Below are 17,696 nucleotides of genomic sequence, written 5' to 3' on the forward strand. Positions count from 1 at the left end.
GTTGCAAGTAGAACATGATTTGCACTTAGTAGTATTACTGCTTACAAGGACTGCCAACTGTTGGAGAAATTTTTGTTCTTCTGTCGGTGCTTTGAGGTCTCTAGGCCTTCTGTTGAAAACTTCGGTAATACTCATTGTGCAAGACCAAAGTTAGCATCTTTGCAAGGCAAAGTGGACATTTCCCCATTTGCATGGGATGATACCCCACGTACACAAGGGAACGCTTTTGCCTCTGCACCATGTTACATGTGCACACAAAATGTCAAAAAGGCCTTCAAGAGAGGCTCTAACCATGAGAAAGGCCAGATATTAGTGTGCCCCCTCAGTGTCCTTTGAACCAAGAAATACCATGGACACAACCTTCAAGGACTTCCTCTTTAGGGTCCTGAACCCCTATCTAAAGGAAAGCTGGTGGAGGTGCACTGGGAAAGACTGCAACAGTGGCATAGGTGTTGGTATGTTATGTTATCAGTGTGCTAACGAGCCATGAGTGTATCCAGGTGCTCGGTAGTAGGAGTTTGAGGCCAGCCCTGGAGGGCCTATTCTAAAAGCCAGGTCTTCAGCTTCTTGTGAAAGTCAAGAAAAGAGGCGGAGCCTTTGAGGTGTCGTAGGAGGTCTTAAAGGCTTTAGGGGCCAGGTAGTAGAAGGTGCGGCCCCATGCTCTGTTTTTCTGTTATGGTATGTTATGTTATGTTATGTTATATGGCATTTCTATAGCGCACGGCTACTCCGACAGAGTGTCCCGGCGCTTTCCACTTGCAGCTCAGCGAAAATAGCATAACAACACAAATACAGAACGAAAAAGAATCAGAGGAAAAGAAAACCTAAAGATTGAAAAGCCAGGTCTTAAGGCTCTTCCTAAACAGAAGCAAATTAGACGTGCTGCGTAGACCCAGAGACAGCGAATTCCAAAGCAGGGGGGCTTTCAAACTAAAAGAACGCCCCCCAGTACGGGCTTTCCTTACTCGTGGCACCGAAGCCAGGTATAAAACTTCTGATCGTAAAGAGCGGGCTGGGCGATAAAAAGTCAGCCTCCGCTGTAAATTCTTTGCCCATGTGCCAAACAAAGCTTTATGCATCAGAGTCAAGGTTTTAAACATGATCCGCTTCCAGATGGGCAACCAATGCAGCGCCTGCAACAGCCCAGAAGCCTCCGCTCGCCTATGAAGTCCAAAAATAGAGCGAGCCGCAGCGTTCTGCGCCACCTGCAGGCGCTGGACCAAATAGTCCGGGAGCCCCAGAAAAAGTGCGTTGGCATAGTCCAGTCTAGAGCCTATTAGAGCCTGAACAGTGATCCGCCTGTGCTCCTCAGAGAGCAATGATAGAAATTTGCGGAGCATCTTCAAAATGCCAAAACAAGTGCCGACCAAACCAAGGATATGTGATCTTAGCGTCAGCTTGTTGTCCAGCTTGACTCCCAGGTTTTTGGCGACCAAAGAAGACAAAGCAGGGGGACACATATCCTTAGGCCACCAAACCCGCCATTCAGGGTCGACGGTGCATCCGAAGAACAGGACCTCTGACTTGCTGGAGTTGGCCTTAAGGCTGTTCCGCTGGAACCAGTCAAAGACCATCCCCAGACAGCCCCGAATACACTCTCCATCGAATGCCTGATCTTTCCCGCATGTGAAGAGCAGTTGAGTGTCATCTGCGTAGGATACAATCTGGGCCCCAAAATCCTCCACCAATGCCGCCAGAGGGGCCATAAAGATATTAAAAAGAGTCGGGCTCAACACAGAACCCTGTGGAACTCCGACTCCCAATGGCGGCATCTCTGCGGTGCTTTGGGAAACCCAGACTGTTTGACGGCGGCCCTCGAGAAAAGATGTAAACCAGTTGAACACCGTCCCCCTAAGGCCGATGTCATAAAGCCTGGCGAGAAGCGCCTCATGGGGGACGGTGTCAAAGGCCGCCGATAGGTCTAGCATGACTAACATGGCCTTGCCGCCTACATCCAGCGTCTCCCGGATGACCTCCGTGACCTCCAGCAGTGCCGTCTCAGTACTTAAATTGGGACGGAACCCGGATTGTGATGGATGCAGGAGATGGTTGGTTTCTAAGAAACCAGACAAGATGCCATGGACATGCTTCTCCGTGATCTTAGCTAGGGCCGGGAGAAGGGAAATTGGCCTGTAGTTGGCCAGCACCTCGGCATCTAGTCCAGGCTTCTTCAGGAGGGGGATCACCATCGCCCGCATCCAGGCGCATGGGACCCTACCCTCCCTCAAGGAGGCATTAAGGAGAGGATTAACCAATGGGTTCACCACCGATGCCACCCTGGCCAAAAATTTGGCCGGGCAGGAGTCCAATGGCGAACCAGATTTAAGATTGGTTAGCAGCATCAGGGAAGCTTTGTTGGAAATAGCGGGGAACTCCTCCAACACAGCAGCTGGTATGGACGATGAAACAGGTCCAACCCCAATGCTGCACCCCCCCTCATCAGACCTCTCCGGAAAAGAGGCCTGGATGGCCTTGATCTTCTCAGTGAAGAAGCTAGCAAGATCACAGACCCATGTGTCAGAAGACACTGGAAGGGGCACGTTGGCTCTCAGGGTCGTGAACTCCCTCACAGCAGTGAAGATCTCCTTACAGGAATTTATAGACGCCTCTATCCTCCTGGCCAAGTATTCCTTCTTCGCCCGCAAGATGTCACGATGGTACACTTTCACTGCCGCCCTATAGGCTAGTTTCGCCTCCTCGTCATATTGAGAGCGCCAGGCCCTCTCCGCAACCTTACACTGGCAGCGGGACAGGCGAAGCGCCTCTGTAAACCACGGCGCAGATAGTCGTTTGGCCGTGGACCGAGGGGCAACCGCAGGGGCGAGATCGTTCAGCCTTTCTGCCAGCCAGATCTGCAGGGCCTCGGTGTCCCGCTCCAGATCACCCATAAGGGAGCACGGATGGTCCACCAGCGCCTGCGCCAGCATCTCAGGCGTCACTTTGTGCAGTGCCCTTGAGACTGAACTAGGTTGTATAGGGGTGTCACTATGTAACAACACCGCCACTGGTATAGAAAACTTAATCAACCTGTGATCGGTCCATAGCACTGGCACAATATCAATGTCGACAAGAGAAGTCGACGAAAACACTTGGTCCAAAGTCTGCATGGGTTATGTGCTAGTGAGAAACCAGCAGAGCAGAGGTGTCTGAAAGGATGGTGGGAGTGAAAGGGGCTGTTCTAGTAGGCAGGGCCTGTGTCGTGGAGTGTTGTGTAGGTGTGGGTGAGGAGTTTGAAGTGTATACGCTGTGTATAAGGAGCCAATGGAGATCCCGAGGAGGCCATTTGCATTACGCTACACACAGGAAGGCACAATTGCTTAAAGGACCTACCCACTTTGGTGCCTGCCGAAAACTCCTTAAGTATTAGAAGCGCTACTTGTATGAAAACACAGAGTAGCAGATTAACTGTGCTGTCTGCAGTGTAGTCAAAATGTTGCTGAGTTTGCAGAAGTATTGCAAAGGTGGTATTTTTATTTATAAGTGGGTGTATGCTCTGGACTGTGCCAGCAAACCCAATGAGCGTGAGCTTGATTATCAACTAGGATGGTGTGTTTGATAAGCAATTGTTTAAAAAGCAATACAGTCCCTGCCAGGGACATCATACAATATAATCAATTACCATTTATTTAAACAGCTTCACCTAATACAAATGTGTGTAGTTTATCTAACAACCAATACACTCACTTAGTGTGGTTGTAGTGACAGATGTGCTCCAACTGTTCAACGCCAAAGTGAGGGTGAGCATCTTAAGATGAACTATAATACTTTGTCAACGATCAAGCTAGCTTTGATGCTCCATCACCCAATAATGACATTATGTAAAACAGCATGACTCAAACAAGAATATTGCCTGAAAAAAATATCACTATGGATTTAAAAATTATTATAAAGAGGATAAATTATAAAAACAAATTGCAGCCTCCACCATCCCAGGGAATTTGTGAATGGACCAAGAAAGAAGAACACATGACAACAACACAAATGCTGTGTCACAAACAGAAGATGGAGCAGATGTATACGAATTAGAGAAGAAGGTATTTTTGTGCAATAGACTAAGCTGTAAAGTGGTGGAGTCCCATTTATGTGAAAAATTAATTAATTTAGAAAGAGGCTGGCAAGCTATAGTATGGCTTTACTGATGAAGGCATAGCACCTCATTAACTCCTTGCATGCTTATGACGAGCCCACCTCGTCATGAGGCACAGTGGAGCTGTGCTCATGATGAGCTGGGCTCGTCATACCGGCTGCGCTCCGCCCACGCGCAATTAATTCCCCACCTATGCGGGAGAATCAATCAGTGGGCGGAGTCGTGTCGAGCCCAGCTCGTCATGAGCACAGCTCCACTGTGCCTCATGACGAGCTGGGCTCGTCACGAGCACCGCTGCGCCGCGAGCCGCCCCCCCCACCGTGGGGGAATTACCCCCGCGGCGAAGGGGTTAAATCACCTAATATTCTCCATAGTTCTCCATACTATTTCATAAAAGAAATAATTGAGATTTATGCAAACACTGACAACTTAAGATACAAATTGTGATGACAGCCTTTTATAAAGTATATGCTGAACCTTCATTCTGAAGGTGATTTTCCAAATTCAAAAGATTTCCACCTTTGTAATGTATTTCCTTTTGTTAAAATCAGTGGCACTGAATGGCTAATTGTGTAGTTCCTTAGAGTAAGGTTAAATCTTCGGAGTGTTTAGCCACTGCACTGTTTCAAGGTTACATCTTCTCACTGCTGGCTTTGTTTGGAAAATGCTGCACACAAGGAAGTAAATTGGCTATAATAAAACACTTATGATTTCTCTTTTTGAGAGAATGTTGTGCTTCCATGAACAGATTGGTGGAGACTATAGTGTTACAGAGCATCACTTTTACAGTCTAGGCAAGGAGCTGGTGTGAATATGTCCGACTATAAAGTCAGCACAGTCATCGGCAAACGTTTTAATTCGCAAATACTTAAGAAAACTCTCGGTTTCTAGGCATGTTTACACTAATCTTTAAAATAATTTAGCACACTCTGTGGATTATGATCACCAGTGATGTCTGTAGTAAATGATGGATAAACTATTTATAAACAGTAACAACACTGATTGCTGAAGAGAACAGTATCTGGCATTCAAGTCAGTCTCTGACAATGAGAACCATATGTTAATTTAAATATTGCATAAATGGAAAGCAGTTGATCAAATGAGGGCTCGGTGAGCATGTCACTTCCATGCAACACTTCCAAAATACATGGAAGCATTAATGGGGAGAGGATGTAGCCTTACGGCTAGAGCGGTCGACCTCGGACCTGGGGAACCGGGTTCGAGTCTCGGCAACAACGCTCAACATCCTGTGATTCTGGGCAAATCACTTAATCTCCCTGTGCCTAACAAAAATGAATGTGTTCATCTGTAACGAAACTGGTGCTCATGTAAACAGTCTGATACCCGATGTCTCAGGTCTAGTTCGCACTATATAAAATTCTAAAAAAAAATTGACTTGCAAAGCTTACCAACTGTGGCAGATTTCGAAATGTGTGTACATTATCCACTCATGCCCATTGCGTTCCCACTATCAGCCCTTTCCTTTATTCATCACAGGGGCATAACGCTGACCCTTTCAGCCCCTGAGGTGCAGATGGGTCCCCCAACCCTCCAAGGGTCTCCTTAACCTTCAAATTGGGTACCCAGTCAGCCCAAGGTCAAGGAATATCCTTGAGCTGAGATATGGGAGGCTCGGGCCCCTTATCACATTCTGCAGGATGGCCCCACATTTTGCCAATACTTTATCGGCCAAAGGCTACAGGGAAAGAGAGAATCAGACTAAGGAAGATAATAAAAAAGAAAGGAGTTACAGGAGAGAATAGCAAGAAAGAATAAAAATGAGTAAAAGGAATGAAAAAAAAAAGAACATGTATAGAATATAAAACCAGTACAACAAAAAATAGTTAAAAAGGAAAAGAGAAGACAAACAAAAAATCTAGGATAAATCATATGCCTAATACATAGAAGAATATTCAACATAGGTAACGTGTTATTTTTAGCCCATTCAGGTATAATTTCAGATTACCTAATAAATTAAATTAATATATTGTTTTTCTTTGTAACAAGCAATATGTTCACAAATATCAAGAAAAAGTGCCTTTAGCAAAATATAATATAATTTACATGGTTTCCAGCCAGGTGAACCTAACTTAAAAAGAAATTTTAATAGAGGGGCTATTTTTTGCTCATCCATGTTATGAAAGCCTGGAAATTGCTTACTCACCCTGGACCGTTCCTCCAATTTGGTCATCATAACAACAGTGGCACAGCGCTGCTCCCAGATCATTCTCCAGAAATCCCCAAAGGTTTCTGGGAGAGGTCCTTGTGTTGCAACATAAGCATTCTGCTTCCTGTATCCATCGATGTAGTTAGAATTAACATAATCACTTCCTGGTATACCTACGAGACAACAAAACACCAAGGTTTTTTTCACACCAAATCTCTTAAATCAGCAGGTTTCCATAAGGCCACAGAGAAATCTGTTTGGCAGTGCATTCAGAAAGTATTTGGCAAGCAATATGTCTTAGTGTATATCCTTGCAAACACAACCCTGAAATTGCACTTTGAACCAATGCAGAGTTTAAAATCCTCAAAATCCAAAGATAGTACACATATCAATTCTCGTGGATGTGATGCTCCACCTTACAATCATTAAATTAACTCAATAGAGCAACAATTTCAGGGAAAGCTGAAAAGCTAGATGCAGGGTTGCGCAAAGATATGTATATGTAGGTGTGCAAAAGTGGTAAAGGAAAAAGTGGTCATTAAAATATTGATATCGATTCTATGTTCTTCCCTCAACACTTTTTCACTATGCATAACCAATTACAAAAGATAAGAGACAGTGGTAGCTTCATGAAGGAATAACTTGTACATACATATACATAAAAAACAAACATTGGTGCGAGCTTCATGATATTCTTGAAGGCTTTTGCATAGTAACCTTAATAATTTTGAGCAGAGAGATACAGTGGTAGCCAGTCACTTTATGTTCATCAATGCATAGACGGAAAAATTATCACAATCTCTATCAATCTATTTCAGAAATGTTCATCATTTTTCAAACCAGTGTTTTCAACAGAACTGAGAAGTTTTTGAAAAGGAAATTATAGATTATTTAAATAAATGCAACACATTAGGGGATCATAGCTAATGAGATTATGAAAATATATAATTTCTGTACACCATGAAAGTCAACTTCTGAAGTAATTAGGGAACAATGTATAAGTACTTCACATGGGAGGGAGGCACACATGTGGATCCGTCCTCAAAAATGACCATTTACATTTAAAAGAGTATTAAATGAAATAAACCATAGACTTGCCTAACTCCTCATCTTTACATACAAGTGTATCACCAGTAAAGATGATGTGTGACAGGTAGCTAATATTCGTTCTTATAAATAAGCCAGACAGTGCTTTGAACATGATGAGGTTGATTCACAAAAGCATTTTGGAGGAAGTCAAATTGTACTCCTGTAGCACTTTTCTATGTACCCTTAATGGCGTCTTTGATTTGGCTCCATAACATCCAAAATGGGAATGTTCGCAGAATATTCATATCCATTTAGTTAAATTGAAAGGACTTTTCCATCTTTGCAATTTCACTAATAGGAAGTTGCACGTTTCAGGGCTGATTCACGAAGGCATATAAGAGTGTGTAAAAGAGTACTCCAGTGGTTTACTTCCTGTACAATAAAATGCTTTTGTGAATCGCTTCTGATGAGCACAGTAATGTAATGATCAACTGAAACGTGATCTTAATTTATTGTCAATTGAAACATAATTGAGTCAAGGAGAAATCAGAAAGGAACAATATCCATCAACTCACAAACATAGGACTGATTCCTAAAGATATGAGAGATGACATTTCGGTATCAGCTTTTGAGGAGATCATTGTGGCTCAACTCTCTTCTGGTTCACCCGGCAAAATCAGGGCAACTCATTAGACAGGGATTGTTCAACCATGAATCCTCCCAGATCATAAAATGGCTAAGGGCTGCCCTGAATCAGGCTCTAAGTAGATATACCCTTGTCCAAGTACAAATTAAGGAGTCGATTCCTTTCTAATTTGTTTCTTCAAATTCTAATGAGAAGTCTTTTAATAATTTGCTTCTGGTATTTACAGTTCTGAACGCACTAGGTAAGTGTGCGAAAGGTAAAGCCCCCGGACCCGATGGAGTATCGGTGAATGCATTCCTATGTCTGGGCAAAAAATGGTCACCAGTAATCACACACATTTTTAATGCACCAGTTAAGTGTAATTTCCCGTCCTCCTGGGCTACGTCGGTTGTAGTGCCTATATTTAGAAAAAGTGATGAAGCAGATCCAAAATGCTATTGCCCTATTTCCCTCCTGGATTCCTCAGCAAAACTCCTGGGAGGGTTGTTTTAAAGAGATTAGAGGACTGGGCAACTACTAACTCTATATTGTCTAAGGCTCAGTATGGATTCAGGAAGGGACTTGGGACCGTGAAGCAATGCCTAAACCTTGAACTCGTGATTGGGAAGTACACGAGGACCAAAGCACGATCACTCCATTTGTGCTTCGCAGAACTCTCTAGTGCATTCGACTTAGTAGACCACTCACTTATATGGCACATACTGCTGTCTTATGTGGCCCCTATAGAGATTGTTAGCCTCTGTGCACACTTATATAACAACCTTTCAGCAAAAGTGTGGTTTGGCCGTAATGGGGATTTAACACCCTCTTTTAGAAGTAGGCGAGGCGTTATCCGAGGGATGTTTATGGGCTCTCTCTTTATTTTCTTTACTTATAAACTGGCTCGATGACACCTTATGGTCTTTGCATGCCAATGTTCCGATGGTTGATGGCCGCCTGATACCTGTATTTCTCTATGCAGACGATGAGGTACTTATCTCAAGGACCGCGGTCAGATTCCAAAGATTATTGGATTCCTTTGCAGATTTCATGGCCTCCAGGAAATTAATAATTAACAAGTCCAAGGCTTTTATAAACAGCTGTGGGAAAACACCTAAGAATGTAAAATCTTTCTATCTTGATAGGGCTCAGATATCAAAGGTTAAGTCCATTTGCTATTTGGTTGTGCTGTTTGCTTCTAAGACCTCCTGGATAGATCATGTACTCAATGCCAGGCTGCAGATTAAAAGAGCGTGTGAGGGTGTTTTTAGATTTTCCAGTAACTTGGGCAGTCATCCCATTAAAGAGATGGTACATTTTTAAGGCAAAGGCTATTTCTGTGGCAACCTATGGGGGAGGGGTGTGAGGTTACGCAGACACTAAATCTCTGCAGATTGAGGAAAATAAATTTCTAAGGCATTAACTGTGTACCCCACCCACAGCACCGGCTACCATACTGCACAGGGAAGAAGGTTTTGACCACCTGCATGATATTCTGACATTTAAACCTATATCCTTGTGGAGGTCAATATGGGCCAAACAGGAAACCGAACTAACAAAGACATTCATACAGGATTCTCTTACCCTTGACCATGCCCTAAAAATTCCATGGTTGTCTTTTATTGACAAAACACTTAAAACAGTACTAGGTCTCCCAGGACTGGTAGATCTGGCCAAGATTCTTATACTGGAGAAGGAGTCAATAAAGGCAATTATGATTGATGCCAGGACAAGGAAAAGTTCAGCGAGTGATGATAAGAGACAGACAGTTGTAACATATATGGTTCAAATTTTACCTCTAGGTTGTCAACCCTATCTTACCTGGATGACGAATCATCAGCAGCGCTACTTTCTGACTAGACTTTGGTTGAAAATGTACATCAGTTGGTAGCGTAAATCAATAAGATTCAAGTACAACCCCTTGCCCATGTGATAGAACCTCCAAACAATGCATCGTGCACGGTATACATTTTTGTCAGTTTTACACAAGCCCAGGAAACAGTTTAAAAAACAAATATTGCACATAACATTAGAGATTTTAAAGCTGCTATGAGTTTTCTGTTTAGCTTGGAATACCCAGGAATTTGTTTTAACAGGGCTTCCTTTATCTGCAAAACAATTTGCTTAAGGAAGAGAATGTTTTAAGAAGGCGGGGAATGCATGTGTTTGAAGACTTTACTGCAAGGTTATTGAATCAGACTTAATATATTTAATAGATTATGAATGTGCATTTTATTTCGTGAATTATTTTAACCAAATGGTCTGTGTTGTTTTATTACGTACTTTTACGGCCTATGTGATAGTGCCGAAATATAGCTTTGAAATTTGATTCATATAGCTATATGGGTATGTAAGTTTGACTTACATTTACAAGTATATTCTGTAATGACTGCGAAATAATTTTTCAGTACCCAGAGGTCGTCTTTGCACGACTAAAAGAATGCACTCATATGGCGGATTTTGTGTGAGCAAATATATCTCTTTTGGGAGGGTGGTGGGCATTCCAGGTCAGTCATGCTCCTGAAGGGTGCAAATACTGGCGAACTTGTCTGAGCACATTCACAAATTCTTCTCTCAACCCTTCCCACCCTGGAAAAGGTCGATTCTTGACTCCAGACCAGGGCAAGGTAAAATCCCCTTCTATAATAGGAAGGAAGATGGGAAAAGCGGCAAACTCGGTGGTGATATAGGGGGAGTAATTTCACCACGCTATAATAAGTTTACCTTTAAACAATAAAAGTTAGTAGTTTCTTTCACATGTCAAAATACACCAGTCTATGTTTTCCCTTAAAAAAATGGAATTCTCAAAATCTGGAATGGGTACAAGTTTAAAGGCTTAACATGGAAAAGTTTTGAGAATTCTAAAACTTGTTAATCAGCAGTCAGGTGTGGTCAGTGCTTGAAATGAAAAAATAGAAGTACAGGTACTCTGTACCAGAGTACCTGCTTGTTTTTAAGAAGTGCTGGTACTCTCCAATTAAAAGTATTGCATTTCTCTTGAGAAGTGCCAGTACTCTCTCCCTCTTAAAATAAAAAAGTGCTGTACTCCGTAGCGGACAGTACCGGCCCATTTAAAGCTCTGGATGTGGTAGTAAACCTGAGATTTAGGACTACAGAAAAAGTTGGCTCTGTTCAATAAACACTAATTGAAGCAAAGAAGAGCACGCATTATGAGTCGCAAATATTCATCTCTGTCAGCGAGTCTTTTTAAGGGTTGAATAACGCTTTAGTTTGTGAAAAGCGAAACCATTTAAAAGCATTCCAATGGGAAGGGATGCACAGCCAACGCATGGAAGGCTCATGCAGTTGTGCCATCTAGCACTAAATAATAAAACACAAACTCTTATTTTGAATTGAAACTACGAAATACGCTTTCATTTTAGAATGACTTCCATTTTGATTTCAAGCTTTGGGTGTATTGAATCCCACATTTTGGACGTGGTTGTTACAGTGGCTTTTTTAGACTTACAAGGAAAGGTCTTAACGAAAACAATTGAGTTTTGAGAATTTAGGGCATTAGGGACAAATGGTTTATTGCCATTTACGCTTCATTTCGCATTTTAGAAATAGCTTTAGTGGAATTATTTCTTCAAGGGCCACGCCATTATGTCTACAGGGATATTGACTTCATTTCATTAGTGCCGAGGACCGTGACAGTCCAGGACAGCGGAGAAGAGAGTGTCAGATAAGAGATAACCGCATCATAATTAGCAGGGATGTGTTCAGAGGCTGAGCATTCGATGAGTATTTGTTGATTTTTTGATAAGGCATCTTCGCGCCTTGGCAACAGTTCATCTGCTGTGTCGGTGTCTTCATTACAGCACCTGCACTTTCCAATATGTCATTGAATAATTACTTTTTATATCTGTATTTGTAGAGCTGTGTGATTTTCTTTAACCCATTGGCTGCTGTAATCATGCTGTGCTTAAAAATAGTGTCAAGGTTGAGGTATTAACCCCTTCGCTGTGGCGGGAATTCCGCCGCAGCGCTGGGGGGGTGGGGGGGGGGGCAGCGCGGTGGCGCTGTGCTCATGACGGAGCCACTCCGTCATGAGCCACGACAGAGTGGTTCCGTTATGACTCCGCCCACGGCGCTAATCGCCCGCACAGGCGGGGAATTAGCGCCGCGTGGGTGGAGCGGCCGCCAACGGCCGCGGCATGACGGAACCACTCCGTCATGAGCACACGGCAACCGTGGCTCATGACGGAATGGCTCCGTCATGAGCAGGGGAGGGGTTAAGGAGATGAGAAGTGTTTGTTTCTAAAACAAAGCAGACAAATGGGATTATATATGTTCCTGTTTAAGAAGTAACTTTCTGTATTTTCTATCAACATTGGTTCCTAAAAAGTTGTTTTTACGTTTCATAACGTGTTGTCTTTTAAAAAAGCCTCAGGAAAAATACTGAATAAATGTAAGTTGAATAAACTGTTTCCACCTATACAGTAGTTGCCAAAAGCGGGGCTTCCTAGTCGTAATTTCACCTTATGTTTATGCCTCCACCCAACCCTTCTTTTCTGTTCATCTTATCTATGGGACTTAATGTACACCCTTTCTTTCTTCATTTGTCACCGTTTCCCTGTATATATCCGCCTCCTCCGTTCTGCCTTTTCAGATTTTGTCTGCCTTGCTGTGGGTCAAATTCCGATGGTAAAATACAGGTCTTGGCCTCAAAAAATTAATTCTGATGCCCACTACCTGCACTACTTAAGTATTGCAGTAAGGGATTACAAATCTGCCTCTGCCTAGTCAGGGGCTGTAACAGGCAAAGCGCCACAAATTCCCATCCACTTGTGTGGTACCTACGTGGCACACCAATGTGTCCCTGGAAATTACTGGCTGTGTGGAAAGGAAGATGTCTGGAGCCTCCATACTCCTTAGATAAGTGGCTATATAGTCCACATATGTAACAGAAAAAGGATGATCTCAGTGTTGGTGTGGGATAGTGGGGTTTCTAATTGAAACGTTTCTCCTCCCATGCCTTCTCATTTCCTGTAGTGACCCCTCCACTCCTGTACTCTCTACCATGTAAAGCACTCTGATGCATACATGGTCCTATTCACCCTGCATAAAACTTCCAAAATAAATAATGGGTGGAAAATGTTGTTACCACACACTAGCAGCCTCCTGACCATATGAAAGGGTCCTTAATGACCAAATGTAGCAACAAACTACCAACTGTAACAATGCTGACAAAAAAACTGTACAGATGGGAGTCATCAATCAAAGTCTTAGGGACAACTGCAAACTGTAACTTAAGTGCCAGATTGGAGACATCAAAATAAAGAACCCTTGAAGCTGTGACTTTTCTTTCTTAATAGATTTACAGAGCTCATTGAAGGAAGAAGATTTATCTAAGACCTACATCAACTAGTCATAGAAGAATCACTTGTTAAGTTATCAAATCATTTGGATGAAGAACAAAGGATGGGTAGGTGTAGAATGCAGATTTGTTTTAATGTGAAACAGCTGCATCAACCAGCATCAACCATCTCTCTGGTAGCCCCCTAGTTCCTGTAATGTTCCAAACTGGGACCAACACTCAGGAGGGAAAGAGGGGGGGGGGCAAAAGGAATACAGTGATATAATACAGCACATCTCCCTCCCAAAAACAATAACAAGGAAATGAGACAGAAAGGAACAGAATACAACATTTATTCATGTAATATTCTGCACTAGTGTGTCCTTGTCCTGGCACAGTTCTTGATCCCGTGCCGCAATGTTATCCCCTGTTTAGGATCCATGTGAAGAACAGGGAAACAATTGTTTTTCAATACAGACATGACTATTCTCAGCCGTAGAATTAGATGGCAAACACGTGCTATGTGAACATTTGCCGTTTATCTTGGTGTGTGCATCAGCTAACAATAATCAATCTCCTCTCCAAATGTTAAGCTAGCATCACTAGGCACAACATGCCCAAAGCACTTTGAAGCCTTTCTAGCCTCTAACATTAACCATCCTGGGTAGTGACAGTACCTTTGTGGATCTTTACCACACGTACTGCTCAAGAAAACCTTGTCCCACCTTTCTCTTTGTAACCTGGTACATGAATCCTAACTACATCACCCATAGAAATGTTGGCGGCTGGATTTTGCCTGAGATTATTCCACTCTTTTATTGTCTTCATGTAAGTCAGCCTTTTTTGATGTGTTCAATCATGAGGATATTTAGTTTTAAGCCACAAGGGGCACGTTTTAGAGGATAAATTCCTGCCTTTATTTGGGAGGACAAACATCTGTAATTACATTTGGTGAGATTCAGTATTCCTATAACCTTTCCTTATTGTCTAATGACAAAGGAATAATACCTTAGAGCACAAGGTGAACCCTATCTTTCTGAAATTTGTTAAAAACGCTCTTCTTGTCCATTGCATTGCAGGTCAGACAAGGCAGTCCTCATATGAATAATATTAAATATCAGAAGGACATTTCCTTCTAGGTAAACTGCACCCTCTTATCAGTTACTATAGTTTCAGGGAATCCTTCTCTTTTAAACACTTCCATAAGAAACTCAAGAGCATCATATGGAATCAGTCACTCTACAAATTTTAGCTCCGCTACTTAGAACGTGAATCAATGTGGACTGAGCATGGTGCATGTTTGTGGGATAAAAATTATATGGCCCAGCAATTTGAAACCCCAGTTTGTGCCAGGCATACAATTCTGAAGTAACATGGGCATACGACTACAGTGGTCCTTCCATACTTCTAACAGATAGCCATCCTTCCCATGTACAGATTTACCACATTATCGCTTGCATCCTCTGACATTGTTCTTAAGTTAATTTTTGCCCTAGAACAGTATAAAAATCAGCTGTTTGCAACCCTGGCATTGAAGACGGGACAAACAATCTGCAGGTTGGTTTCTGCATCCAGGAACAAATAACATGTCAAACGCGTACTCCTGGAGCTTTGATGAATGCCTAGTAAGCTGTGCAGCTGAGTTCAAACTACCATTGGGGACATATTGGTTTATGGTCTGCATAAGCAAATTGCTTCCCCTTATGAAATGCCTAAAGTGGTTGGTGGCCCACACGCATGCTAATAATGCTTGCTTAATCACTGCATAATGTCTCTCTGTTTCATTCAATAATCTAGATTCATATGCAACATCCCTGTCCTCACCTCCAGATCTTTGACACAATACGGCTCCTAAGTCATAAACACTGGCATCAACAGTAATAACCCACTGTTTACTAATGGAAAATGGACATACAGTTGGGACTTCAACAGTGTTTTTTAAACTCTCAAAGGCTTCCTTTTGCTCATGCTTCCACTAAAATATTTTCCCCTGATATATGAGTTTCCTTAAAGATTCCTTGATGGTAGCAAAGTTCTGAATGAATTTCCCATACTGTGAACCAAAGTCCATCAAATTACACCCACTTTTCTCTATTGTCAGATGGCAAGGCTTCTAAATAGATCTCATCAAGAATTCCTTTGAAACTACTCCTTTGGAAGTGATAATATATCCCAGATATTCAACCTGGCTCTTGAACAATTTACATTTCTCTGCACATAAAAACTGCTTTGAAAGTCAGAAACAGACTTCCTGCAGAGCATAACAATGCTCCTCTATGTTGTAGGAGATAACTAAAATATATTCTTGAAAGTAACAGACACTATCCTTCACGTCCCTGAAAAGGTGGTGCATAGCAGTTTGGAGGACAGGTGCCGCTGTGACAAGGCCAAGCAGCACCCTCTTGTATTGGAAAGAACAAACAGCATCACAAAAGCTTTTAGAGCACTAGAGTCCTCAGTCAATTTGATTTGATGATATACACTACATAGGCCTAATCTCGAAAACACAGCAGCCCAATCCAACACTGTTATGATTTCCTTGATTTGAGTAATGGGCACTTATCCACTATGATGCATGAATTCATAATCTTAAATCTACCCAGAGGCACAGTTTTCTAATGCTCTTTTTGACCAAAACTGAAAGGGAAATCTAGTCTGCGTATTCGATCTCCTTGAGGATTCTTTCAATTTGCAAATCTTCAAGCAGGTTTTGCAACTCTTTGCACACACAGATAGGCACACCACTCTGCTACTGTCTTGCTGGAGTGGTGCCTTACTTTAAATTTATTTGCTGAGTGAATCCATGCAGATTTATACAATCCTCCTTTGACAACTACAGCAAAGGAAATAATGATTTGCAAACTTGAGACCGTTTCGGTAACAGTCAGTATAGGATCAGGTGCACATAGGTTAGGGTTATCCTTAGGAGTCTTTGGCCCCTCCAACCCAATACAGACACTTCTTTATATGTCACATTCATCTTGGTAAAAGCTCTTCTGCCCTTGACACTCACATTTGTATCAAAATTACCAAGGAAAACAACTGTTCGTCCATCAAAGTTACTGCCCTTCCACCTGGTTCGTGTAATCTTTTGACCTTCTCTGCAATGCTTGAATCAAAATGTGGTTTGGTAATAATCATGTATGGTGAGCTGGTGTCAGCCATTACCACTGATTCACTGCCACACACATGTACACCCACTGGTGGAATAATGTCATCCTCACCCTCAACCATATTCAAATTACGCACATAAAGGATCGTGTTTGTAGATTCTCTCTCCTCTTTACTGTCTTTGTTGATGTTGAAGCCATTTATTCTCAGTCACTTGAGTCACTCTGGACTTGAAGTTGCATTTGATCCCCAGAAAACATGAATTAAATGGCCAGACCTTGGACTTTATACTTATTGATAGGCATCCATAAATGTTGCCAAATGTGAAGCACTCCCTCATATGTAGCCGGATTGCCCTGTTTCATTTATTTTATACTTGGCAGAATCATTTGCATTCTGCCTACTACTTATTGCATAAACCTCATCGCCCTTTCTTTCCTGGTGATCCTCGTTAAGAGTGCTTAATAGCCTAAGTGGTTTTATTAATTTCTTGTAGGGTTGGGATACCTATCTTTTCAATTCTTTCTTTTGTTCTTTTTTCTTTATGTTTATCATAAACTGATCCCCTATCATGTCACCAATTGTAGTGCAAAATGACATGTTGTCAACAAGTTTGTAAAGGCAGTTAGAAATTCATCAAATGTTTCATCCCCTTGTTTTCTTTTTTACAGAAATTGTAATGTTTATGGCTATGCTCAAGGTAGTTTTGAAATAATTTCTAGTCTTAAAACTGCTTTGTCATATTTGTCACAGTCTGGCTGTCCTTCAGGTGATTTAATTTTGATAGAGTGCAAAAAAGTCACATTTGTATTGAACTGATCCCACACATTTCGTAAAGAGAAACATTTCTTATGTTCTCATGAGTATGGAAAGGAGTCTGCCTTTACAAACTCCAGCTATTAAACAATGCCCCCCACACACACACACATAAATATATATATATATATATATATATATATATATATATACATACATATAGAGAGAGAGTTAGATATATATGTATGGGTATGCACACACACACACACATCTATATAGACATTTTTTTTGTTTTATATAGCTTGAATTAGACCCAAGGGTATCAGAGCACTTTACATGAGCACCAGTAGCATTACAGACGGACACATTCATTTCGTTTTTGGGTTTTTTTGGCACGGGGAGATTAAGTGATTTGTCCAGATTCACAGGATGTTGAGCATCCCTGCCGAGACTCAAACCCAGTTCCCCAGCTTCAAAGACGACCCCCCTAGCCGTTATGCCACATCCTCTTCCCTAATATACATGAGAAAGACTGCGGAGACGTGCAAAATGCTTCACCCCAGGCCACAATAAACTGAAGAAGTGAACACCAGCGTGTTGGGACCTGTTTATTTATTCAAAA

The 17,696-nt window shown here is 42.1% G+C and overlaps 1 protein-coding gene across 22 annotated transcripts in view; it reads right to left on the bottom strand.

Annotated features, from left to right (window-relative positions):
* PTPRD (protein tyrosine phosphatase receptor type D) overlaps positions 1–17,696 on the bottom strand; it is a 3,784,543-nt gene that overhangs the window by 101,144 nt on the left and 3,665,703 nt on the right. For all 22 annotated transcript variants that reach the window (XM_085633482.1, XM_085633637.1, XM_085633629.1 and 19 more), the window contains one exon: positions 6,252–6,427. In XM_085633482.1, coding sequence (XP_085489608.1) covers positions 6,252–6,427 — 176 coding nt within the window. The remainder of the gene's footprint in view (positions 1–6,251; positions 6,428–17,696) is intronic.

Source organism: Triturus cristatus, chromosome 2_1 (assembly GCF_964204655.1).
Source record: "Triturus cristatus chromosome 2_1, aTriCri1.1, whole genome shotgun sequence".
In the NCBI taxonomy this organism is placed as follows: Eukaryota; Metazoa; Chordata; class Amphibia; order Caudata; family Salamandridae; genus Triturus; species Triturus cristatus.